Source organism: Aquarana catesbeiana, linkage group LG04 (genome assembly GCF_042186555.1).
Source record: "Aquarana catesbeiana isolate 2022-GZ linkage group LG04, ASM4218655v1, whole genome shotgun sequence".
Classification (NCBI taxonomy): domain Eukaryota; kingdom Metazoa; phylum Chordata; class Amphibia; order Anura; family Ranidae; genus Aquarana; species Aquarana catesbeiana.
In genome coordinates this window covers 43,209,897-43,235,102 of record NC_133327.1, presented here as the reverse complement: position 1 = coordinate 43,235,102, position 25,206 = coordinate 43,209,897, and the positions used below count along the sequence as shown (strand labels likewise).

At 43.5% G+C, this 25,206-nt stretch overlaps 1 protein-coding gene across 2 annotated transcripts in view; it reads left to right on the top strand.

Annotated features, from left to right (window-relative positions):
* The window catches only part of LOC141139208 (clusterin-like), a 58,019-nt gene that overhangs the window by 26,557 nt on the left and 6,256 nt on the right, over positions 1 to 25,206 (top strand). For both annotated transcript variants that reach the window (XM_073625127.1, XM_073625126.1), the window contains 5 exons: positions 2,555 to 2,656; positions 4,945 to 5,093; positions 6,851 to 7,021; positions 15,967 to 16,375; positions 21,052 to 21,165. In XM_073625127.1, the coding sequence (XP_073481228.1) occupies positions 2,572 to 2,656; positions 4,945 to 5,093; positions 6,851 to 7,021; positions 15,967 to 16,375; positions 21,052 to 21,165 (928 nt within the window). In that variant the 5' untranslated portion in view covers positions 2,555 to 2,571. The remainder of the gene's footprint in view (positions 1 to 2,554; positions 2,657 to 4,944; positions 5,094 to 6,850; positions 7,022 to 15,966; positions 16,376 to 21,051; positions 21,166 to 25,206) is intronic.

Here is a 25,206-nt window from a genome sequence, read left to right as displayed (position 1 = left end):
TATTTTGGAAAGCAGACACCCCAAGCTATTTGCTGAGAGGCACGTCGAGTCCATGGAATATTTTATATTGTGACACAAGTTGCGGGAAAGAGTCAAATTTTTTTTTTTTTTTTTTGCACAAAGTTGTCACTAAATGATATATTGCTCAAACATGCCATGGGAATATGTGAAATTACACCCCAAAATACATTCTGTTGCTTCTCCTGAGTACAGGAATACCACATGTGTGGGACTTTTTGGGAGCCTAGCCACGCACGGGACCCCGAAAACCAAGCACCGCCTTCAGGCTTTCTAACGGCGTAAATTTTTTATTTCACTCTTCACTGCCTATCACAGTTTCAGAGGCCATGGAATGCCCAGGTGGCACAACCCCCCCCCCCAAATGACCCCATTTTGGAAAGTAGACACCCCAAGCTATTTGCTGAGAGGTATAGTGAGTATTTTGCAGACCTCATTTTTTGTCACAAAGTTTTGAAAATTGAAAAAAGAAAAAAAAAAAACATTTTTCTGGTCTTTCTTCATTTTCAAAAACAAATGAGAGCTGCAAAATACTCACCATGCCTCTCAGCAAATAGTTTGGGGTGTCTACTTTCCAAAATGGGGTCATTTGGGGGGGGGGGGGTTGTGCCATCTTGGCATTTTATGGCCTTCAAAACTATGATAGGTAGTGAGGAGTGAAATCAAAAATGTACGCCCTTAGAAATCCTGAAGGCGGTGCTTGGTTTTCGGGGCCCCGTACGCGGCTAGGCTCCCAAAAAGTCCCACACATGTGGTATCCCCATACTCAGGAGAAGCAGCTGAATGTATTTTGGGGTGCAATTCCACATATGCCCATGGCATGTGTGAGCAATATATCATTTAGTGACAACTTTTTGTAATTTTTTTTTTTTTTTTGTCATTATTTAATCACTTGGGACAAAAAAAATAAATATTCAATGGGCTCAACATGCCTCTCAGCAATTTCCTTGGGGTGTCTACTTTCCAAAATGGGGTCATTTGGGGGGGGTTTTGTACTGCCCTGCCATTTTAGCACCTCAAGAAATGACATAGGCAGTCATAAACTAAAAGCTGTGCAAATTCCAGAAAATATACCCTAGTTTGTAGACGCTATAACTTTTGCGCAAACCAATAAATATACGCTTATTGACATTTTTTTTACCAAAGACATGTGGCTGAATACATTTTGGCCTAAATGTATGACTGAAATTGAGTTTATTGGATTTTTTTTATAACAAAAAGTAGAAAATATCATTTTTTTTTCAAAATTTTCGGTCTTTTTCCGTTTATAGCGCAAAAAATAAAAACGGCAGAGGTGATCAAATACCATCAAAAGAAAGCTCTATTTGTGGAAAGAAAAGGACGCAAATTTCGTTTGGGTACAGCATTGCATGACCGCGCAATTAGCAGTTAAAGCGACGCAGTGCCGAATTGTAAAAAGTGCTCTGGTCAGGAAGGGGGTAAATCCTTCCGGGGCTGAAGTGGTTAAACCAGAGTTTAGTGTCACTTTAAGGACGGTTCCCAGTGTCCTTTGCGAGGATGCAGTAGGCTTTAAAGGGGGCCCGTTGCTAAATACTAAAAAAAAAAGTCCTTTGTTTTGGTAGTTTTTTCTTTTAAATTAAAGCTAGGTTCAAATATCTGCAGACAGAAGAGAAATGTGCGAGGGGTGCCGTTAACTCTTAACACCTTCACGTGTCAACACCTAGGGCTTCCTTGGCCCTCGTAAAAAGCACATAGTGAGCAATGCACCTATTGGGGATTCCTAGTGACGATCCTCTGTGTGCCTTTCCAGATTAATATTTCTCCTTGGAATTCTAAATCCAACACTGGTCACGGATACATCTGCATGGATCAAGTGAAGTGAGAGTGGAGTGAACACAAACTTATATGAACTTGTTTTTTCAATTAATATTTATCATTTTTTTATTGATTGGTGGTACACATCAATCATACTTTTTCACATTGGTCATTCACACAGATCATGAGTGAATATGAATGTATCTGTTCTTTATTTATTTATGTTCTTTGCTGTTTATTGATTGGTTGTACATATTGATCTCACTGTTTTACACTGATTGTTTTCTGACGATTGTACTTTGCATTTGTATTAACTGCAATATTTACACATTTGGTCAATTTGCACCTTAATAAAGTTAATTTGCTTGGAGACACATGAAGTTCTAGAATGAAGGGATGGTAGGAGGCCACCAGAGAGGTGAATGTATCCCGCCTGGAGTTTCCATTAAACACAAATAATGATCTAAAATAAGTTTTAAGAAGGTTTAAAACTTATTAAGAAAAAATGGAGTATTGGCCTATGCTGCAGAAAAATATATTTTTATTATCAGTGGTAGGCATAGTATCATGCACATGTTAAAGGACCCAAAAACAGTTAAACACTGGAGGATATCCGGCTGTCTAGATGGGTTCCTAGCCAGGGATATAGACCCATCCTATAGTCCCTTTCCTGTTTAATTTGTATCAGAGGTTAGGTATTATATATTTCAGACTGGCTCAGCAATGGCTGATTCCATCAGATATATGTGTGTTCTTACAGAGACATCCAGTGAGAAAATGAGGATGGTTCCTCTATCGCTGCTGCTAGTGGCCGTTGTGCTCAACTTTACAGGGGCTCTTCTACCCCCCGACAGCCTGAAAAGTGAGTATGTCACAATCTGTATTCTGTAACACTATTGTTATTTGTATATAATACTTTTTTATTTTATATACTCTAGCTTTCCTTCTCCTTCCTTTCTCCTTTTAGTCCTTCTCTTCCCTGGTTCTTCTGTCCCGTCTTTCTACCTTCCCTTGTGATCTCCTTTATTTCATCCTGCCTTCTTCTACTTTCTTCCTGCCTTCCTCCTTTTTATTCCTTCTCTTCCCTGGTCCTTTCTTTCTTTCTTTCTTTCTTTCTTTCTTTCTTTCTTTCTTTCTTTCTTTCTTTCTTTCTTTCTTTCTTTCTTTCTTTCTTTCTTTCTTTCTTTCTTTCTTTCTTTCTTTCTTTCTTTCTTTCTTTCCTTCTTCCCTTCCATCCTCCTATCTTTCCTTCTTCTACTGCTTCTCTTCAATCCTCCTATCTTTCCTTCTACTTCTTCCTTTCCATCCTATCTTTCCTTCTCCTTCCTTCCTCCTATCTTTTCTTCTTCTCATTTCTTCCTTCCTCCTTTCTTTCCTTCTTCTCATTCCTTCCTTCATTCCTCTGATCTGTCCTTCTTCTCATTCCTTCCTTCCTCCTATCGTTCCTTCTTCTCATTCCTTCCTTCCTCCTTTTTATCTTTCCTTCTTCTCATTCTTTCATCCCTTCCTCCTATCATTCCTTCTTCTCATTCATTCCTTTTTCCCTTCTATCTTTCCTTCTTCTCATTCCTTCCATCCTTCCCCCTATCTTTCCTACTTCTCATTTCTTCTTCTCCCTCCTTCCTTTTTTTCATTCCTTCTCTTCCCTGGTCCTTCTGTCCCTTCTTCCTACCTTCCCTTCTGTTCTTCTTTATTTCAGCCTGCCTTCTTCTCCTTTCTTCCTGACTTCCTCCTTTTTATTCCTTCTCTTCCCTGGTCCTTCTGTCCCTTTCTTCTCCCCTTCTATTTTTCCTTCTTCTCATTCCTTCCTTCCTCCCATCTTTCCTTCTTCTCATTCCTTCCTTCCTTCCTCCTATCTTTCCTTAGTCTCATTCCTGCCTTCCTCCTTTCTATCTTTCCTTCTTCTCATTCCTTCCTTCCTTCTTCCTATCATTCCTTCTTCTCATTCATTCCTTCTTCCCTTCTATCTTTCCTTCTTCTCATTCCTTCCTTCCTTCTTCCTATCATTCCTTCTTCTCATTCATTCCTTCTTCCCTTCTATCTTTCCTTCTTCTCATTCCTTCCTTCCTTCCTTCTTCTCATTCCTTCCCTCCTTTCTTTCTCCTAGCTTTCCTTCTTGCCCTTCCTTACTCTATTGTAGCTTTCCTTCCTCTCTCCCATTTTCCTCCCTTTCTTTTTCCCACTCTTTTTCCTTTTCTCTTTCCCTATCTGTAAAAGTTTCAGCATGCCTATTTAGAATTTGTTTCGTCTTTGAAAACTTCTATGCTTTCCAGGTTCCAAACTCCACCTATCTATTTAGTCTGAATACAGTGCACATTTTCTCTGTCATACTGTCTGCTAATCCCCCCCAGCATTTCTTTACTGCGGGAAAAATTCAGCCTCTTTAAACTTTGTGAACCAAAATGAGCAGTTTTATTATGTAATAGGTTCAGATGAATAAACCATAATGGTCATTATTTTCCATGACATAGTGCACATCAGCAGAAAGGAATGATCTTCATGGCAATGATCTTCATGGCATGTGCTATAGCTTAGTGAATTGAGCCGGCTGTCTTCTGAATGTGTATAACATTATCACATCACTGCAACCTGTAGTTAAAAAAAAAAGAAATCAGCCACGGGGCTCTATGTTTGATACTATTACGTATGTACTCAGGTGCCCGAAGACAGCCCTCCATGCTAAACTGTGTGTTGCAATACGTGGTCTGCTTGCTTGGTATGCTATACATGTGGCCACATGTGGTAATTTATTTTTCGTTCAGCCAGGTGCATGGCAGACTCCCCCCATGGGGATGTTGTATTACACTAATCAACAGCTGGAGCTGATTGGCTGCATGTCCCTTTGACAAAAGTCAGCTAAACAATCAGTTTCTGTTGAGTTGGGGAGCCCACACACTGATTAAAATGTTGCCAGTCCCAGATTGACCAGCCAAATTTCGATCAGTGTATGGCCAGCTTTCCTTGAACACATGTTGAGCCATAGATCACAATCTTAGCAAGAGCCTTCTGGTTTTAAATTAGATGTTTATCAGCACTCATGACAGCCAGGTATCACCTTTGTACCTTACACTCTCATTTTTGTGGATGGTCTGTTGTACACTTGCTTGCCAGTTCATGAAAATTGCTCTTATGTCTGTCTTTGTTCTGCAGAAATCTCAGAAGAGGGAAGAAAGTACATCACTGAACAGTTTGAGAATGCTGTTAATGGAGTCCGACAGATGAAACAGCTCATGGATCAAACTGGAGAAGAGCATCAGAAGATCCTTCGCACGCTGGAGGAGACCAAGAAGAACAAGGAGGTCATTCATTCACTTCGTTTATCTATCAAATCTATATATTGTGGATCTTGAGCCTGTGTTTTAGGCTTTCTCTGCTGATGTTTACTGCAGCATGATACAAGCTTTTTAAAGGGTTCAACTTTACAAAAACTGCCTATGCAGGTAAGGGGTGTTTATAGACAAAAACAAACTGTGCAGCTCTGATTTAAGTTGGATAATGCCCTTTCTATAGGTGTAGGCCATTTACATACCTCCCAAAGCCAGACTGGAATGACTTCCAGGATGCTGCAAGGACGTTGCTAAGCGAGGTCAAGTTGTTACTGTTCATCTCCACCATCACAGGAATGAGCTTTTTCTCTGATTTAGACCCCCTCACTTGCTCTTTCTTTGCAACCTGAGCTCAGTGCTTGAAATCTCACTCCTGTGATGGAGAATGTGAACAGTAATGACTAGACCTCAGTTAGCAATGCCCTAGCAACATCTTGGGAGTATTCCAGTCAGGCTTCTGGAGGTATGTAAATGGCCTCCACCTATAGCAAGGGCATTATTCAACCCTAGTCAGAGATGCACAGGTTGTTTTTATTTACAGACATCCCTTATCTACATAGGCAGCTAAACTATCCCTTTAAAGTGGTTGTTAACCCAAACCTGTAAATCACTGCCAGCCTCTCTATTATAGCTAGGCATACCACACTGTATATGTCTTTTATTAAAACAAGATATGAAATACCTTTTTAGAGCTATCTTCAGGCCGGCCACGTGACTTGCGGCCGCTCTGCACCTCCGATCCAGGGCTACAGCAGGAGAAGCTGAGATCTCCCTCTGATGTCAGCCAGGGAGGTCACATGGCCGCTCAGCCTCTCACGCAGTAGCCCTGATCGGAGATGTAGAGCGGCCGCATGTCACATGACCGGCCTGAGGATAGCTTTAAAAAGGTAGGTACATGCCTCGTTTTAATAAAAGACATATACAATGAGGCATGCCTAGCTATAATAGAGGGGCTGGCAGTGACCATTTCTATTTATTATTTCTAATAATAGCGGCAAGGGAGGGGAGGGGGGGCGGAGACAGAGACACAGACACGGAGCTGACAGGCAGGGAGGAGGGGGTGAGGGCAAGAGAGCAGAGCAGAGAGGAGAGCTGCGGATGAGGGATGTACTCTGACCACAGTAGTCAGGGCTCAGCAGCCCTGATTATCGTAGTCAGCTCACAGAGGGGGACAGAGGAAGTGGCAGGATCAGCCAGGTTTTTTACAGTTTAGAGAGGGGCAGATTAGACAGCATAAGCACTGTGCTGTTTAAGCTGCTTTAAAATATAACTAAAGGCAAAACTTTTTTTTCTGTTTTGGATAGAGTGAAGTGTGATTAGAACCCCTGTCAGTTTTTTTTTTTTGCTGTCTGTGCCCCCATTAAGGAGATTCATCCTCTCTATTTGTCCTGTTTACCATAATCATTAAAAGTGAAAGTTAAAGTTAATCCCCAATTTTGGGTTGTCCAAAATTGGGGATTAAATTGGGGAAATCTTCCAATATGAACACTAGTAATTTGTAGGGATTTTTTCTCACTTTCTGTTGAAGTGAAGGGAAATCTTCCCAATGGGACACAGGTGGCGGAAAAAAAAAAACGGACAGGATTATAACCCTCCCTGGTTCTATCCAAAATGAAAAAAAAAAAAGTTTTGCCTATAGTTCTACTTTTCTACTTTAAGGGAGCAGGATCTCTATTTTTTTTTTTAGGTTAACAAACACTTTAACTTATTTTTTTTTTTTTTATTCTTAGGATGCTTTGAAGCAAGCTCTAGAGTCCGAGCAGCAGCTCTCCGAGACCCAGGAAATTTGCAATGACACAATGCTGGCACTGTGGGAGGAATGTAAGCCTTGCCTCAAACAGACCTGCGTCAGGTTCTACTCCAAGACCTGCAGAAGCGGATCGGGGCTGGTTGGACGTCAGGTGAATTTATGTCTTTACTTTTAATACAGTATGGAATCCAAAGAGTTCTGGAGCACACACAATCAGTTTTTCCAAGGTACACCAGTACAAGGTGAACACCAGTAAAAGATACATTTACAGTGACAACTGATGTAACAAGGTTGTTTATACAAGCCACCAATTAAAGGGGGAATTCACACTGAACACCAATGTAACAGGGTAATTTACACCGTAGAACACTATTTACCCCGCTCAATATGTTTATCCAATACGGAATCCCACCAATCAGATTCAGAGCTGCTGTGCAAGTTTGTGGAGGTTTGTGAACACTGAACATGCTACACATACCTATAAACAGGTCCTCTAAATCAGGGGTGCCCAACTAGTCGCCTGCGGAGCCCTCAGATGTGGTCCATGACCTCCTTCTCTGGGCTAGCGCTGGGTTGGCAAGATCGTGGGTTGCCATCCCAGAGCATCAATGTTGTGAATGAAGCTGACAGTAGAGGAAGCAAGCGGCAGCGGAGCAGAGCCGCATAAACTGATGCTTCCTGTATAGCACCTGCTCCTGTCACAGGCCGTGTGATACCAAATGCAATCTGCCTAGGACAGCAACAGCTGACGATACCTGAATGGAAGACTGTTATTAAAGGTACGTTTATTACCGCAGTGTATATACTATATGGGCATGTCACGGAACGTCCCACACTCCGCTTGAGTGCTTCCGTCATATACCACTTCCTCCCAGTCCGTATACAGATATCCCAACCTCTCTGAGCACAAAACAAGGCGACACTTGCTTGTTGCTACCAAGAACTCACTTTATTTAGAATCAAAATGACAAGACTTTATATGCCGTTGGAACCTCCTCTAACAATACAACTGTAACTTAATTAACATGAGCTAATTATCTAATCCTTTATACAGCCCAGGTGACTGAGACATGACCTTTCGCCCAGACTTGTGGTCACCGAGCTTCACACAGTTATATCAACACAATAGCAGCTCCAATAGGAGTCGTCCCGTCTCCTACATTGCATAGAGGACAATGTCATCAGCTCATTCAATTAACATAAACACAGGTAGTTGGAATTGATGACACCAGCATCTCCTCACAGGATGTGTCCCAACAGAATGAATCAGTCTTATCAGCAGGGGGCTGCTGGAGGAATCCCCCCTCCCTCTTCAGGGACACAAATCTACAGTAAGGAGTCCCCATACAATATATACATATATACACGACTGAGTCCGATTAGTACAGTTCAGCCTGGATTTCTAATTCACCTCACAAAGAGTATTGTTCCATTGAAAATCCAGGGCCCATAATCAAAAGGCAACAGGCTTGCATACAGTCCTCTCCAACAGCCTCTGTTCTGGCTAGGTCTGTCACATTTCTCCCCTTTCGGCAGGAGACTAACACAGGAGGAGACCCCAGACGGGTTGACTCCGAAGTTAGTCCATAGTTCCAGTCCTCTACTGCCTGTACCCACACAGTACCCCAAATAAATTGTTCCAAACAAAGCATTACTCACCCAGCCAACCTCTGCCTCTCTCAGAGAACATATCTGCCGCTGGGGAGAGGCCTGGACTGGCCCTTCTCCCTGGAATCCTTTCTGCCGCTGGAGAGAAGACAGGGTGTCTGGGCTCACTCTGTCATGCTGTTGGGGATCTGGGCCCACTGCCCAGCATCCCTGGGGTATACAGGTGGAGACTGAAGTCCCATCCACCTTCACAGGAAATCCATCCTCTGTTAGTTGAGGGCAGAGTATAGCAGTCCTCGGCCCTGTTGCCAGCCCTTCTGCTGGAAACCCCACACCATCTGTTCAGGCTAACTGTTGGAGAGGGAGACCGACTGCCCCGCCTCCCTGGAACTCTGTAGCTGTTGCCAGTGCTGGGCAGAGGTTGGTAGCACTCTGCCCTGTTGCCAGCACTTCTGCTGGGGACTCCGCATCCTCCGCTCCGGCTAACCGTTGGGGCAGGAGGCTGGCTTCCTCCACTCCCAAACTGTGTAGCTGCCATTGGGGAGGTGAGCCGGCTGCTTCCTTTTCCATTCCCTCATCTGGCTGCTGGGACGACATGTCGATGGTACTGTCTCCCAGGTGCATGGATCTTTGCTGGGGAGGAAAGCCCGCTTCCTCCACCCTGGCCAACTGTTGGGGAGGGACAACACACACCTCCTCTCCCTTCTCCCCCTGTATCTGCTGCTGGGAAGTGATTGCCATCTTCTCACCCTGAGCCTCCACAATTGCTGCAGGTGTGGGGCAGAGGTCTTGGACCCTCTGTCCGGTTGCCAGCACTTCTGCTGGGGGTTTGCCAGGTAGTTCCTCCTCTACAGAAATGTCTATTAAATCCCCAGTCTCTGGAATTGGTAAAAGTGTGGGACAGAGGTCTTGGACCCTCTGTTCAGCTACCAGATCTTCAGCTGGAGAAGTTTGTTTTAACTCCATAGATGCTACTGGCAGAAAATCACATGTCCCTGTCAGTGTTGTGGGAGAAAGGCTGACTACCTCTTCTCTCAAGAAGGCCGAAGCCACTGTTGGTGCTGGGCAGAACACAGTGAACTTTGGCCCTGATAGCAGCTCTTCTGCTGGAGGCTCATCAGGTTGTTCTTCCTCAGCAGAAAAGTCTATCAAATCCCATGTCTCTGCAACTGATGTCTGGGGATAGAGGTTCACCATCTCCTGTCCATGGAACCCAGAAGATGCTATCATTTCTGGGCAGAGATTAGCAGAGCTCTGCCCTGTTGTCAGCACTTCAGGTTTGGGGACGGCAATCTCCGGATTTTCCACTGCCGATTCTCTGGCATGCTGCTGAACTTGTTCTAGCAGTTTCCTGTATGCCCTTTCCAGATGCTGTTCCTTCCTTAGCAAATGGTCCAGATCAGGTTTGAGCTCTGAGACCCCTGCAAGACCGAGCATAGACTCTCTATAGTCTCTCAGGTCCTCAAGGTCAGGTTCCCCTTCATCGCCAAACATAAAAAGATCTGTAAGGCTCTCCCACAGCAATCCAGGGCCGCCAAAGTCATATCCCTCCGGAGAGCATTCTGTTGTCTCCCCTAAATATCCCTCCTCTGCATGCCATTGCAGAGCCCGATAACAATTGTCCAGCTCTATCTCCTGCTGGACCAACCTGTCAAACTCAGTCACCCATTGCTCCTGGGGTTGCTCTCCCAGGAATGCCATCCGCAATGCCCGTTGGTCACTGGCCCGTTGCTCTTGGGTTGGAAAGCACTTGCCCTGTTTTATACCAGCGAGACGGAGGGCTGCAATCCAGAGCTCCACCCGAATTTGCTGCCTAAGCTCCAGGTATTCATCCTCAGACACAGTCCTGGTGTATGTTGAAAGGATGTTCCGCAGCAGCCCCGGGAACTCTGATGCCAGGTCCATATCTCCGCTGGGGTGACTGAAGTCTGCTATGCTGATCTTGGATCCAGTTGGAGGTTTGGATGTCCCAGACTTCAGGAAGCTTTCCCGCTGCTTGCCACCAATGTCACAGAACGTCCCACAATCCGCTTGAGTGCTTCCGTCATATACCACTTCCTCCCAGTCCGTATACAGATATCCCAACCTCTCTGAGCACAAAACAAGACGACACTTGCTTGTTGCTACCAAGAACTCACTTTATTTAGAATCAAAATGACAAGACTTTATATGCCGTTGGAACCTTCTCTAACAATACAACTGTAACTTAATTAACATGAGCTAATTATCTAATCCTTTATACAGCCCAGGTGACTGAGACATGACCTTTTGCCCAGACTTGTGGTCACCGAGCTTCACACAGTTATATCAACACAATAGCAGCTCCAATAGGAGTCGTCCCGTCTCCTACATTGCATAGAGGACAATGTCATCAGCTCATTCAATTAACCTAAACACAGGTAGTTGGAATTGATGACACCAGCATCTCCTCACAGGATGTGTCCCAACAGAATGAATCAGTCTTATCAGCAGGGGGCTGCTGGAGGAATCCCCCCTCCCTCTTCAGGGACACAAATCTACAGTAAGGAGTCCCCATACAATATATACATATATACACGACTGAGTCCGAATTAGTACAGTTCAGACTGGATTTCTCATTCACCTCACAAAGAGTATTGTTCCATTGAAAATCCAGGGCCCATAATCAAAAGGCAACAGGCTTGCATACAGTCCTCTCCAACAGCCTCTGTTCTGGCTAGGTCTGTCACAGGGCATATCTGTGCAGTGGTTACTGGGCTTCTTTCAAACTGATCTGCAGGTGCAGCGCAGTGCACTGAGCCATAGACTTCTGTTATTACCTGCGGGTTTAGCATGCTTTTAGAAAGTGCACCACGCCTGTAGGACATAATAGAAGTCTATGTCAAAGTGCAGTTAACCAGCAGGAAAGCCACAGGTGCACTGCGCTGCACCCGTGGTGTTGGGTAAAGCACAGTGTATCAATGTAACAGCAGCCCTAGGTCCCTTTCACACAATTGCATAGCTCCCAACTGTCCCTGATTTCGAGGGACTGTCCCTGATTTCGAGCAATGTCCCTCTGTCCCTCTTTCCTCATTTGTCCCTCATTTTGGTCTGATCTATATAGTTGTAGATAAAATGCACTTTTTATCTTTCAAAAAGCGTTTCCCAGTGCTAATTTGCTTTCATCCAAATTCTAAATTGCTGCATTCGTACATTTTAAAAGCCAATATAAAGGAATAGTAGTGGTAAAAAAAGCCCTCGTGGATGTAATTAACCTTTTTTTTGGTTATATCGCCTTTAAGGGGGTGTGGCAGGGGGCGTGTCCTATGCCTACATACGTTTGCTAGTAGGTGTCCCCCAAATCTCAAAATGTTGGGAGGTATACAATTGGTCCGACCCAATCGGACCCTCCATTCAACAATCGGACCCTCTGATTCGCTAAAAAAAAACAGAAGGGGATTTGTCTTCTTCCATCTGGGTGGATTGGATTGGAGGGCCCATAGAGTAGAGTGGGCTGTGTCCATGTGCAGAGCGGACACGGACCTGTCATCTGCCTGCTCCACTCATTGCGGACTACGACCAGTTACCAGGTCGCTTAAGTGGCCCTCGCTCCTCAAAAAGCTGGGCTCCCCCTGGTCTAAATACTTGGGACATGTGTAGTACTCCCAGCAACTCCTATTCCCTTACAGTTCTCTAGCTGCATGTACTGGTAATTCCTGGCTGTCAAAAACTTTTTCTACTTACACAGGAACAGATCTTTCTGCTTCTATGTAAACTAATGGTTACAGAACAGATTCTGCAGTGTCAATAAGAGTTACAATTCACCAATGCTATTATTGCTTTATTGTGACTTAACTGATTAATTCATAGCAAATGCAAGTTATAAAATGCACAGGGGTTGATTTACTAAAACTGGAGAATGCACAATCTGGTGCAGCTGTGTGCATGGCATCCAATCAGCTTCTAACTTCAGCTTGTTTAATTAAGCTTTGACAAAAAAAACTGGAAGCTGGTTTCTATGCAGAGCTGCACCAGATTTTGCACGCTCCAGTTTTAGTAAATAAACCACACTTTGTTCCTATTTAAAGAGGAAGTACACCCTCAGCAAAAAAACAAAAAACCCTGCAAGACAAAGGCATAATTAGCTAGTATGCATAGCATACTAGCTAATTATGTATTACTTACCTCAGATCGAAGCCCCCGCATCGGTCCACGTCTCCCCCTCCAACCGCCGACATGTTGTCCCGGAGTGAGCGCTGTGATTAGCCAGAGTCGCAATGACGTCACTCCGCGCATGCACGCGGGAACGGCACAGTACAACTGAAGCAACGGCATATAGTGCCATTGCTTCAGTTGTCTTAAGTGCGGATGTGCCGCATTACGTAGGCACATGCAAATACAGGGATTTCTCCTAAACCGTGCAGGTTTAGGAGATATCCTTGTTAGCTACAGGTAAGACTTAATATAGGCTTACCTGTAACATAAAGTTACAACCACTTTAACCCCCTAGTAACCATAAATTAATCTTAATCAATTCAAATGAACCCCTTCCTTCCCTTATTTCCTAAGCTAATATTTTACTGCTGATTTTTTATCTATATATATTTTTTTTATGTGTCTGCTTATCCTTAAAAAAAATGGTAACAATAAATAAAAAAAAAGACTTTATTTTATTTGTAAAACACTTTGCTATGCTTTGTAATAGAAACAGGAGAAATAATAGCATAAAATGCACACTTTTTTTTATCAACAGAATAGGACACTTGCTGCTTTAAAACAAATTCTAAGAAAATACTAAATGCTTGCTTATAAACTTGTAACTTTCAAAAAATGGATTAAATTGACCAACAACTCTCATAGCTTCCTGTTAACAGTGAACTAAACTTTCATGCAGTGGCTTATGTCAATCATCGGGGTGGAACAAAAAGTGTGTTGGTGGCTCTGGAGGTTTCCGGCATTCTCCAGTGGGCAGAATGCTAGGTTCCAGCCCTCTCTGCCGTGTACATTCCAGGTGTGGAAAATTGGCAGGCGGACTATTTCAGTCAGCAGGCATTGGACAAAGGGGAGTGGTCCCTTCATCCGGACGTGTGTTTCATCTGATATGTCTGTGGTGGGGCACCCCCAAGGTGGACCTATTGGCGTCTTGGCTCAACAGAAAAGTTCAGAGGTTTGTGGCAAGATCACAAGATCCTCTGGTGGACGCCATAGATGCTCTGGTGGCCCTGTAGGGTCAATATTGTCTGATTTATGCCTTCCCTCCTCTCAAGCTTCTTCCACGGCTTCTGCGCAGGATCGAGGCAGAAGGGGTTCCAGTCATTCTGGTGGCCCCGGACTGGCCTCGCAGGTCTCTGTACGCTGACCTAGTACGATTGGTCACCGACGTCCCTTGGAGGCTGCCTCTCAGGGTGGACCTGCTGTCCCAAGGGCTGATCTTCCATCCTGCTTTACAATCACTGGCTTTGACAGCCTGGCTGTTGAAAGCCTGGTGCTGAAGAAGAGAGGTTTGCCTGGGTCGGTGATTCCGACTATGCTGAAGGTGAGGAAGTCTACCTCTAGAAAGATTTAACATCGTGCGTGGAAAGCGTACATTTCGAGTCGATCGGTGTTCACCCTCAATCTTTTTCGGTGGCTCGGATTTTGACCTTCCTGCAACGAAATGTTGAGCAGAAGTTGGCCTTGAGTACCATCAAGGGCCAGGTGTCTGCCTTGGCGGTCTTCTTTCAGCGACCCTTGGCCATGCATTCCTTGGTGCATACTTTCATTTAAGGGGTTTGACACCTGACTCCACCAGTGTGGTCTCCTTTACCGCTGTGGGATTTGAACTTGGTGCTCTCTGTTCTCCAGAAACCTCCTTTTGAGAATATTCAGGAGATTCCCCTGCTTACGCTGTCACAGAAGGAAGGGTTTTTGGTGGCTATCACTTCTGCTCACAGGGTGTCAGGACTGGTGGGGTTATCTTGTCGTACTCCCTACTTGGTGGTCCACAAAGATAAAGTGGCTTTTCATCCATGCCCATCGTTCCTACCTAAGGTGGTCTCTGACTTCCATGTGAATGAAGGCATTGGGGGTTATTTACGAAATGCAAATCCACTTTGCACTTCAAGTGCAAACTTCAAGTGCAAAGTGCACTTGAAATTGCACTAAAAAGTGCACTTGGAAGTGCAGTCCCTGTAAATCTGAGGGGTAGATCTGAAATGAGGGGAAGCTCTGCTGATTTTATTATCCAATCATGTGCAAGCTAAAATTCTGTTTTTTATTTTCCTTAAATGTCTCCCTTGGATCTACAGCGACTGCACTTCCAAGGGCACTTTCAGTGCAATTTCAAATGCACTTTGCACTTGTAGCTTGTACTTGTGGAGTTGCCTTTAGTAAATAACCCCCATTGTGTCGGCTTCCTTGTGTCCCAGGCCCGCTCATCCCAAGGAATTTGCATTGGATACCCTGGATGTGGTTCGGGCGGTTCGGGTGTATCTGGCAGCAGGAGTCTTTTCGGAGGTCAGACTCCCTTTTTGTGATCACAGATGGGCCACGGAAAGGGTTGTCCGCTTCATCTGCTAACATTTCCAGGTGGATCAGACGGACGGTGATTCAGGCCTATTCTATAAAGGGGCGGGTTCCTCCCTTTCCTGTGACAGTGCACTCTACTCGGGCGCTTAGAGCTTCTTGGGCCTTCCGTCATCAGGCGTCAGTGTCGCAGGTTTGAAAGGCAGCCACCTGGTCGTCGGTGCACACTTTCACAAAATTCTACAAAGTGGATGTTTTGGCCTCAGCAGATGCTTATTTTGGCCACAAGGTTTTGCAGGCTACTGTTTAGAGGGCCTGTTCCCTCTTTGGGGGTGTATTGTTCAGATTGGGCTCCTGTTGTATATTTGTTTAGCTCCTGTTACCTGGTTGGCTTCTTTGTTTGTCCTGGGGTCTTTTGTCCCACCCCTCGTGTTTTTTGGCACTGCTTGGGGATGTCCCTAGGGTTCTGAATAGGGAGTGCTGTGTCCATCAATGAACAAAAGAGAAAATAGGATTTTTGTTATTTAAGTTAATTGACGGACACAGTACCCACACCTCTATGGAGTCTTAATACTTCTGATACTGCTTGTTACTAAACTGAAGTTCTATAGGAGAGGGGGGGATGTATACCAGCTAGGACTGCCCATAGGCATAGCCAAGTTGTTTTTTCTGACTAGTGTCCTACTCTTGTAGGGGGCGATATAACCCTATGGTTCTGAATATGGAGCGGTGTGTCCGTCAATGAGCTCAGAGAAATGGATTTTATGGTAAGTAACATAAATCCTATTTTTGTTTACAGAGTTCAACATCTCAAGCCAAAATGTACAAATGTGAACAGTAGTCAGGGAAGTGACACCTTCATATACCTCCATTCCCTTCTGTTGTATTTAAATAGCTCCATTCAATGATTCAATATAAAAACTCCATGCAGATTGCACCTTACTGCAAACTGAACCTGGTGGAAATTCAACAAAAATTTAAGAGCTTTATTGGAATGAAAATTACTATGTTCCTTTCTTCTTACAGCTCGAAGACTTCTTAAACAGATCTTCACCTTTTGCCATTTGGGTCAATGGACAGAGAATAGACACTCTAAATAAGCAAGATGAGCAGCAGCACATGGCACTGGAGGATTTCGAAGATGGCTACAGCATTGTAGAAGATAGCGTGCATGAGCTCTTTCAGGACAGCATGAAGGCTTTTGACCACATGAAGCCATTATTCAGCAGACCTTTCCAGGGCTTCAGTTTTCCCCAGTGGGAACCATTCCCCTTCCAGAGAATCAGCACTCCGGTCTCTGCCATGCGTATCCGCAAGGAACGCTCCCCTCTATTTGAACCTTTTTTCACCAGCAATTTTGACTCTCTCTTCGAAGCTGCTCAGAAAATGATGGAGAGGCATCGCCAAATGATCCAACAGGGACCCCACTTCGATGGTGAGATTTAGCCAGAAATGTATTTAAAGCCTATCTCTAATTCATATAATTTTCATAGGTTAAGAGCGCTTCACAGATGTTTACCTCTGCCATTTGCTGTCTGCTTTCTTCAAACATGATAAAAAGACATTTAGGCTCTGTTCACAACCGAGCGATTTTCTGTTTTAAGCTTACAGCTCTAAAACGCTCAACAAGCCAAATCCCATTCATTTCAATGGCCCCTTTTCACAGATGAGCTTTCTGTCACCTGAAGCAAAACGGCTGTCACTCAAAAAAGTACATAAGCTTTTTTTTGTCAGATTACAAGCTTTATTGGCCCCATAGACTTCAATAGAAATGCCTGAAAACGCAAGACTTGAGCTTTTTACGAGTTTTGTTTCGTGTTTTTTTGCTCAAACAGCAACCTTCCACCCCTAATTTCCTCCCTCTCTCCTCCCCCCTAGTGCTCTCTTTTGGCTAAACAAAAACACTTGAAGCTGTAAAACGCTTCTACACTACTTGTAATACACTTCCTAAAAAGCTCTCCAATAAAAACACCTGAAAGTTGCACTGCTCAGATGTAAAATGAGCCTTATGCCCCATACACACGATCGGACTTTCCGCCAACAAAACCGTGGATTTTTGTTCGAAGGTTGTTGGCTCAAACTTGTCTTGCATACACACGGTCACACAAATATTGGCCAACAATTCCGAACGTGAGAACGTGGTGATGTACAAGACGTACGACGAGCCAAGAAAAAGGAAGTTCAGTAGCCAGTGCGGCTCCTTCTGCTTGATTCCGAGCATGCGTGAACTTTTGTGCGTCAGACTTGTGTACACATGATCAGACTTTCCGACAACAAAGTCTTGTTGGCAGAAAATTTGAGAACATGCTAGCAAACATTTGTTGGCGGAAAGTCCGACACCAAATGTTCGATGGAGCTACGTGGCATTGGTATTCCTGGATAGTACAGTTCTTGCTGTGCTTCTGGCCCCCGCTGAAATCAGCAAGGCTGACATGCCTGGGTCTTCTCCAATCACATATATCTCTCTGCTGCAATAAGCAGAGAAAACTACATGGTGCTCCACACCGTGGCCTGCAGTTTATGAATGGGTAAATTACGAACCACAATATGCCTAACCTGATGGAGTATAATGAAAAGAGCAGATAGCAATATCTGCCTTCCATTAACCACTTCAGCTCCGGAAGGATTTACCCCCTTCCTGCCCACTAGCCCGCAAATTAAAGGGGATGTACAGGTACGTCCATTTGCCCACCGCTGCCATTGTGCCGACGTATATTGGTGTGCGGCGGTCGGCAAGTAGTTAAAAAAAAAATCAGCCCTTAAAATGTGTCTTTTTTAACTGTTTTGGGGGAAAAAGGAAGTAAATGACTAAACAGCAGACTAAATACTTACTAAGAACTATAAAGGTATGCAATGATGTTGCCTGGAGTTGGGCTTTATGTTTTTATGTTACAGTAATATAGTAAAGCTGCAGTTTTGGTGATTGATGCCTTTATGACTAAACATTAAAGCCCAACTCCAGCCAATACTTTCTATTTCCTTTGGGAAAATGTTTTCAATTTTTTTTGTTTTCATGTTAAATAGTTTTTTTTTCATAGCCACACATTTTCTTGTTTAGAACCATGAAAAAAAACATTTTACAATTTCATAATTATATAGTATGCATAATAGAGTAGAGAATGCTTACCTACGTGGTCTGTGTAGAGGTAGGCCAACAAGGCAGAGTTACAATAGCCGATATAACAATAAAGTGAATTAGTAGCTTGGTGATGTCAATGGTTAAGAAGGAGCACATTTTGGAAAGGTTACAGAGGTGAAGGCAGCACCTGCGCTCTGTGTGGTTTTACCCCTTTAGATCTTGTCTGTCTGTCCATTGCCTGCCCTAACTTTTACATGTTGCTTGTTCCTGTTTGACTATACCAGTGATGGCGAACCTTGGCACCTCAGATGTTTTGGAACTACATTTCCCATGATGCTCATGCACTCTGCAGTGTAGATGAGCTTTTTGGGATATGTAGTTCCAAAATATCTAGGGTGCCAAGATTCACCATCACTGGTCTATACCCTTTCAACCCATGTTTTATCACTAATGCTGCGTACACACGATCGGAATTTCGGCCCGCAAAAGACCGATGAGAGTTTTTCATTGGAAAATGCGACCGTGTGTATGCTCCATCGGTCTTTTGCTGGCAGAATTCCAGCCAGAAAAAGACTGAGAGCCTGCTCGGGAAAAGTTCCTATCCGAAAATGCGACTGTCTGTGGCAATTCTGACACGCACAATCCATTCAATGCATGCTAGGAAGCATTGAACTTCATTTTCTCGGGCTCGTTGTAGTGTTGTACGTCACCGCGTTCTTGACGGTCGTAATTTCAGCAAACTTTTGCGTGACCGTGCGTATGCAAGGCAAACTTGAGCGGAATCCCGTCGGAAAAGCCATCATATCTTTTTCCGACGAGAAAACCGATCGTGTATACGCGGCATTAGGCCTGATTCACACCTATTAATTTTTAGTGCTTTTGCATTTTGCAGATTTGCACTACAGTCCATTTAACATGGTTTCCTATGGAATACGTTTTGTAGTGCAAATCTGCAAAATGCAAAAAGCACTAAAAATGCATAGGTGTGAATCAGGCCTTAGACACTGTGGCGTTGATTTATTAAAACTGGAGAGTGCAAAAATCTGGTGCAGGTGTGCATGGTAGCAAATCAGCCTCTAACTTCAGCTTGTTCAATTAAGCTTTGAGAAAAATTATTAAAGTAGATTGGTTTTTGTGCAGAGCTGCACCAGATTTTGCATTCTCCAGTTTTAGTAAATCAACAACACACTCAAGTCCTTGAAGACATAGAGGTATGGTTATATAAAAAAAATTGCCAAACCTGGGAACATTCTTATGTCTGGATTTAATTTGCTGACCATTCGCTAGAATTTACTCTAATATAATAAAAACGTGTAGCTTTGTGGTGTTGGATGTACTGGCCCATGAGAATGTGAAATTTAAAGAAAAGTGCTTTTAGTCCATTTGTAGTAATTGTGAGCAGGAGTGAACTAGACATACTCTGTAGGACTCAATAACTATTTATAAAAAAAGCAGAGAAGAAGGCGCTTCTAAGTGCTGTAATAAAACACTTTAATGACAAGGAAGGGTTAAAAACACTTACAAGATGGAAATGAAAAAGAGGCATATCAATGAATCCATAACGTCCAGCGGGATGCCTCCTGGGAGTAAGACAGCTGCAGGTGGAAGTCCCAGCCGACCAGCGGTGGTAAATACTGTCTCTCTGATCCAATATGGCGGGCTGTGCTGTCAGGACCCGCATGGAGTCTGGACAACCGGAAGTGATGTCAGAGTGGGCGGAACATGTTGCGAGCATGCCCAGTCCAATTGGTTTGAAGAAGGAGCGACTGAACATGCTCTGAAACAAGTACCGCCCACTCTGACATCACTTCCTGTTGCCTGGACTCCATGCTGGTCCGGACAGCACGGCTCTCCATCTTTCCCTCTTCTGAAGTGCGTCTGTGGTGCATGCATTAACCACATTTCAAGAGCCAGTCATGTACTGTTTGTTAATCACATGCCGACCAGCGCACGTTGATATACGTTGGCACAATGACACGACTGGGCAAATGGGCGTATAGGTACGTCCCCTTTAAGATTGTAGATCCCGCGGACTCGGTGTCTGCCAGGTGCCCGCGATCGTGTCACAGAGCGGATGAACGGGGAGATTCCTATGTAAACAAGACATTTTCCCGTTTTGCCTAGTCACATGACAGCGATCTACTGCTCCTTGTCATCGGGAGCAGTGATCGTTGTCATATGAGTAGTAGCCCATCCCCCCCACAGTTAGAATCATTCCCTAGGACACACTTAACCCCTTGATCACCCCCTAGTGTTCAACCCCTTCCCTGCCAGTGTCATTTACACAGTAATCAGTGCATTTTTATAGCACTGATCGCTGTATAAATGACAAAGGTCCCAAAATAGTGTCAAAAGTGTCTGATATGCCCGCCATAATGTCACAGCCATGATAAAAAGCGCAGATCGCCGCCATTACTAATAAAAAAAAAAAATAATAAAAATGCCACAAAACTACGCCCTATTCCAAACCAATCAATATACGCTTATTGCGATTTTTTTTTTTTACCAAAAAAGCTGCACTGACAAAATGTCCACATAAACATTATACATATTAATATTACTGAAAAACGTGTTGAGCTAATAATATACAGTGCATATATTCAATCAAGTAAGAAATTCATATATATCAAAAACTGTAAATAAGAATGTGTTAAAAAAATTCGTAAATAATCCACTAAAGTCCATCAGAAAAAAGAAGAGAAGTGCTCTTGTACAAAAAGTTCATTTATACTTGTGTATCAACAAAAATCCATATTTCAGTGTGGATAGCAAAATCTTCACACCCAAAAGTGTGTTTTATAAATGTGCCAAATTTTTAAATGTCATAAAATCTCAAATTCAGGGCCATTTTTAAAATAAACATGCTAGCTACTATTCAGCAAGTAGGGTGGCCTAGGAGTTATGCAAAATAGAAAAAAATCAGTAGGTAGGCAATTTCCAAATGCAACATTTTCATATTTCACAGGAGTGTACTTTTTCATTTGTTTTCTCATTAACCACTATGTATTTCTTTTTAAATGTCTTCTTCTTAGGGATGACTAATTCTACTGATGACAAAACAGTATGTCGGGAACTCAGGCGGAATACAGCCAGCTGCTTAAGGATGAAGGACCAGTGTGAGAAATGCAAGGAAATTCTGGCAGTTGGTAAGTGTCCACATATGATGAGTGCCACCATTACAGTGTCAGATGAACTCTGGTTGGTTGCTATGGGCTGCTTCCCTTTGCTTAGTTTAGGGATGAGTCCACCCAAAATTATATCTTAAGCTGCTTTCACACTAATCAATTTTTCTTCTGCTTTTGCGTCAAGAAAAGCAGAAGAAAAATGCATGACCATTAAATCCTATAGAGCAATTCACACTGGTTAGTTGCAGGTCAGTTGCGCTCTTAAAAGTCCCGCATGCTTCATTTTTGGTGCATGTTTAGTGTGGTAAAAAAAACACACAAAAAGTGCACCTCCTCAATGAATTGGATGACAAAAGCATCAAAAACGCACATTTTTCATGTGGTTTTGAAGTCACGTCTCCTTTTTTCACAGGTGCGAAACGCAGCAAAAACATGGAAAAAAAAACTGGGAAAATGCGCATATGTGGTTTTACTAACAATCAAGGCAATATACTAAAACTTAAAGTCTCTGTCACTATTGCAGCAGTGCTCAAACTGTTCAAAAAGAGCAGGTTTAACATATACAGTTCATGCATGGGATGATGTGGGCAGTGGAGAGGATGTCACTTTCACTGCATTCCGTGTAGGGTACTTCCACCATATGATAACACCACGTGTGGGGTAACTTCCCCTATGGGGATGCACTCACCAGAAATCTAATTGTATTGAGCCCTGGTTCAAAACAAACTTCTCCACCGCTCCTATTCGAACGTCCACTAGGTGTCAGTCAAGCTATTGGGTGCTCGGATTGAGCCATAGGGGAGAAATGGAATGTCCACATAGTGTAATATTGTTTAAAACATGAACCTTTATTCCAAAAAAGAGTCCCCCCCAATCAAATATGCGTACCAAATTACAAAAAAACGAGCAGTGTGAAAGCAGCCTTAACCTCCCTGGCGGTATGATTATTTCGGATTTTAGGTGCTGAAAGCGGTACAATTATTTTGCATGGAAATTTGGCGTTTTATATTGTAGGTCTGTAATTCTTAACAATAACACACTTAAATCTGTCCAAACAAGAGTCTAGTAGATAACCCGGGTATGATGAAGTTTGAAACACAAAAACATAAATTATAATATAATAAATAAATATAAATAATTAAAAAAAAAAATAAATTAATAATAATAAAATAAATTTCCCCACGATTCACTATCGCTCAATTCTGCAAGTGTTCTAATTTACTATTGCTGTTTTCTAGCTGATCTAAAGCCACTTTTGACATAAAGGGACACTTTTTGGTTGCTATGGACAATCTCCAGTTTCCAGGCAGAAAGAACAGTATATATCATATAAAACTGCATGCAGGGCATGGGCCAAAGCACTGGGGACAAAAGGGATGTGAAATAATTTCATACATTACTGTAATCTGTAAGATTACAGTACTGTATGTGTTATGGTTTTTACATTTTTTTTAATTTGCCGCCAGGCTCCGCCCCCGTGCGTCGCGCCGCTCGCAGGGAATGGAGCCTGGCACAGAGAGGCTTCGGAGGAGACACAGCCCACGGACACAGCGGGGGACATCGCAGGATCCTGGGGACAAGGTAAGTAAAGCTGCACCAGGATCCTGCAATGCAATCCCGAGTGTGGCTCAGGGGTTACCGCTAATGGGACTGAAATTTAACCCTGAGCCACACTCCGGATTACCATCAGGGAGGCTACGCCTCGTACACATGATCGGATTGTTGGCCAACAGAGCGTCAAACTTTTGTCCGAAGGGCGTGTGCCAGGAACTTGTCTTGCATACAAACGGTACACAATTGTTGGTCAACAAACACAAACATAGCGACGTACTACGTGGAATTTCAGCTCTTGAGCGCCACCCTTTCGGGACCTTGTGCTAATGTCGTGTTTGATGAGCATTGATTCCAAGCATGCGTGTTTGTACTTTTGACTTTTGTGTGACGGACTTGTGTACACGCCATAGGAAAATCTGACAACAGACCGTTGTCTGCCGAAGATGTACTAGCCTGCCATCCAACATTTGTTGGCGGAAAGTTGGACAACAATTGTCTGATGCAGCGTACTAACGGTCGGATTTTAGGGCAGTCTGTCATCACACAATTCCCTGCCGAAAATCCGATTGTGTGTACGAGGCTTTAGTTATAGACAGAGCGCATGGCTTCATAAATGGCTTGGATGCTCCAGCATTGAGGTCTCCCTTCCATATCTCCTGGCTCTGTTCCTGTCCACCTGGGAGTTTTGGGCATTCTCGCCCTCCTGGTACATACTTCATAATTTAAATGAAAAAAAAAATCCAGCAAGGATGGTGGTAGCCTCTCATAATAGGTACAGCAGGTGTGGATAATCCCAGGAGTGTTGAATGCTGAAGAGTCTGAAGCACTCGAACATAGCAAAGGTAGGAGACACTGGCCACCAAAGAGCTGAGTTGTTCCTCTTGTTTTGCAGGGAACTGCCATTATGATTTTTTGGGGGATGAATTAGAGCTTCTTTAAATTTAAAAGCAAAACCTTTTATTTTTTTGGTTTTGGATACAGCGGTAAGAGGCTAAAGCCTCTGTCAGATGTTTATTGCTGTTATGTTTCGATTAGGGAAAATTCACCCTCTCTATTTGTCCTGTTGGCTATTGTCACCAGAAATAAAGGTGATCAAAAATCCAACATTTTGAGTTGTTACCAGTACTGAATAAGAAAATAAATCTTTCAATGGGACCACTTATTCTGGTGAGGTCTGTCTAATGGGGAACTTTGGAGAAATTTAGTCTCACTTCTACTTGTGTATAAAGGATCGGAAGTGAAGGGAAATCTCTTGAATATGACACAAAACTTGACAGGGGTTTTACCAATTTCTCTCTCCATCTAATATGAAAACGTTTGGGCTTTTGATACCTCAAACTAAAAGCTGTGATTCAGTCTTCACTGTCCTGGCCTTACCTGGGCATTAGGGCAGTAGACCTTTAAGGGACTACTGTATCCTGAGTCTGGAGATAATCGGAGATGATCCCATAGAAGTTTGTGAGGCTGTAATGCGCAGGTAAGGCCAGGACAGTGAAGACTTTTACCTCTGAACCTAAACAGAAAGTGGAATTGCGGTCCTTGGAACAAGGTAAATATGCATCTGTGGAGGGGATGGGGGGTGGTTTAGATTAGGTCTGGGGAAGGGAAAGGGGGCAAAAAGGATAAATACACTTTATTTTAAAGTGCACTTATCCTCTAAGAGCTACATTTTCTCTGACTTCCCATCCCAATAAGTGACAGCAGGTACTGAAATAGGGAATGAGAGGAAATCTCCCATTGGAGTACACAGGCAATTAAAAAAAAAAGAACAAATCGAGGTTTTAGCTCTTCCGCACTCTAAACCAATCCTTGAAAAAACATCTGGATGGATTCATGTGGATTAAGGATATTAAAAAAGTGTCGGACACACAGGCATCTTAGAAGCCAACTCTCTTTATCAAGATGTATTAGGTCCTCTTCATACTTAAAATGGTGAAAACTCTTGACATATACCCAGTGAAGTGACTGGCCTAAGGTGATACACAGAGATGAAACAAATCCTCCTACATAGGTTGTACCTGTTTACCTCCAGTCTTTTCTACATCCATGTAGCCTCCCTGACGGTATTCCCGAGTGTGGCTCGGGTTTAAATTTCTGCACCATTAGCGGTAACCCAGAGCCACACTCGGGATTACATCTCAGGATCCTGGTGCAGGTTACTTATGTTGTCACCAGGATCCTGCGATATCCCCCAGCGGTGTCTGCGGGCTCCGTCCTCTGCCTGAAGCCTCTCTGTGCCAGGCTCCGTTTCCTGCGACCGTTGCGATGCACGGGGGCGGAGCCTGGAGGCAAATTCAAAAAAATGTAATAATCATAACACATACAGTACTGTAATCACTTCCCTTTTGTCCCCAGTGTTTTGGCCCATGCCCTGCATGCAGTTTTATATTACATATACTGTTCTTTCTGCCTGGAAACCTGAGATTGTCCATACCATGGCAACCAAAAAGTGTCCCTTTACGTCAAAAGTGGCTTTAGACCAGCTAGAAAACAGCAATAGTAAATTAG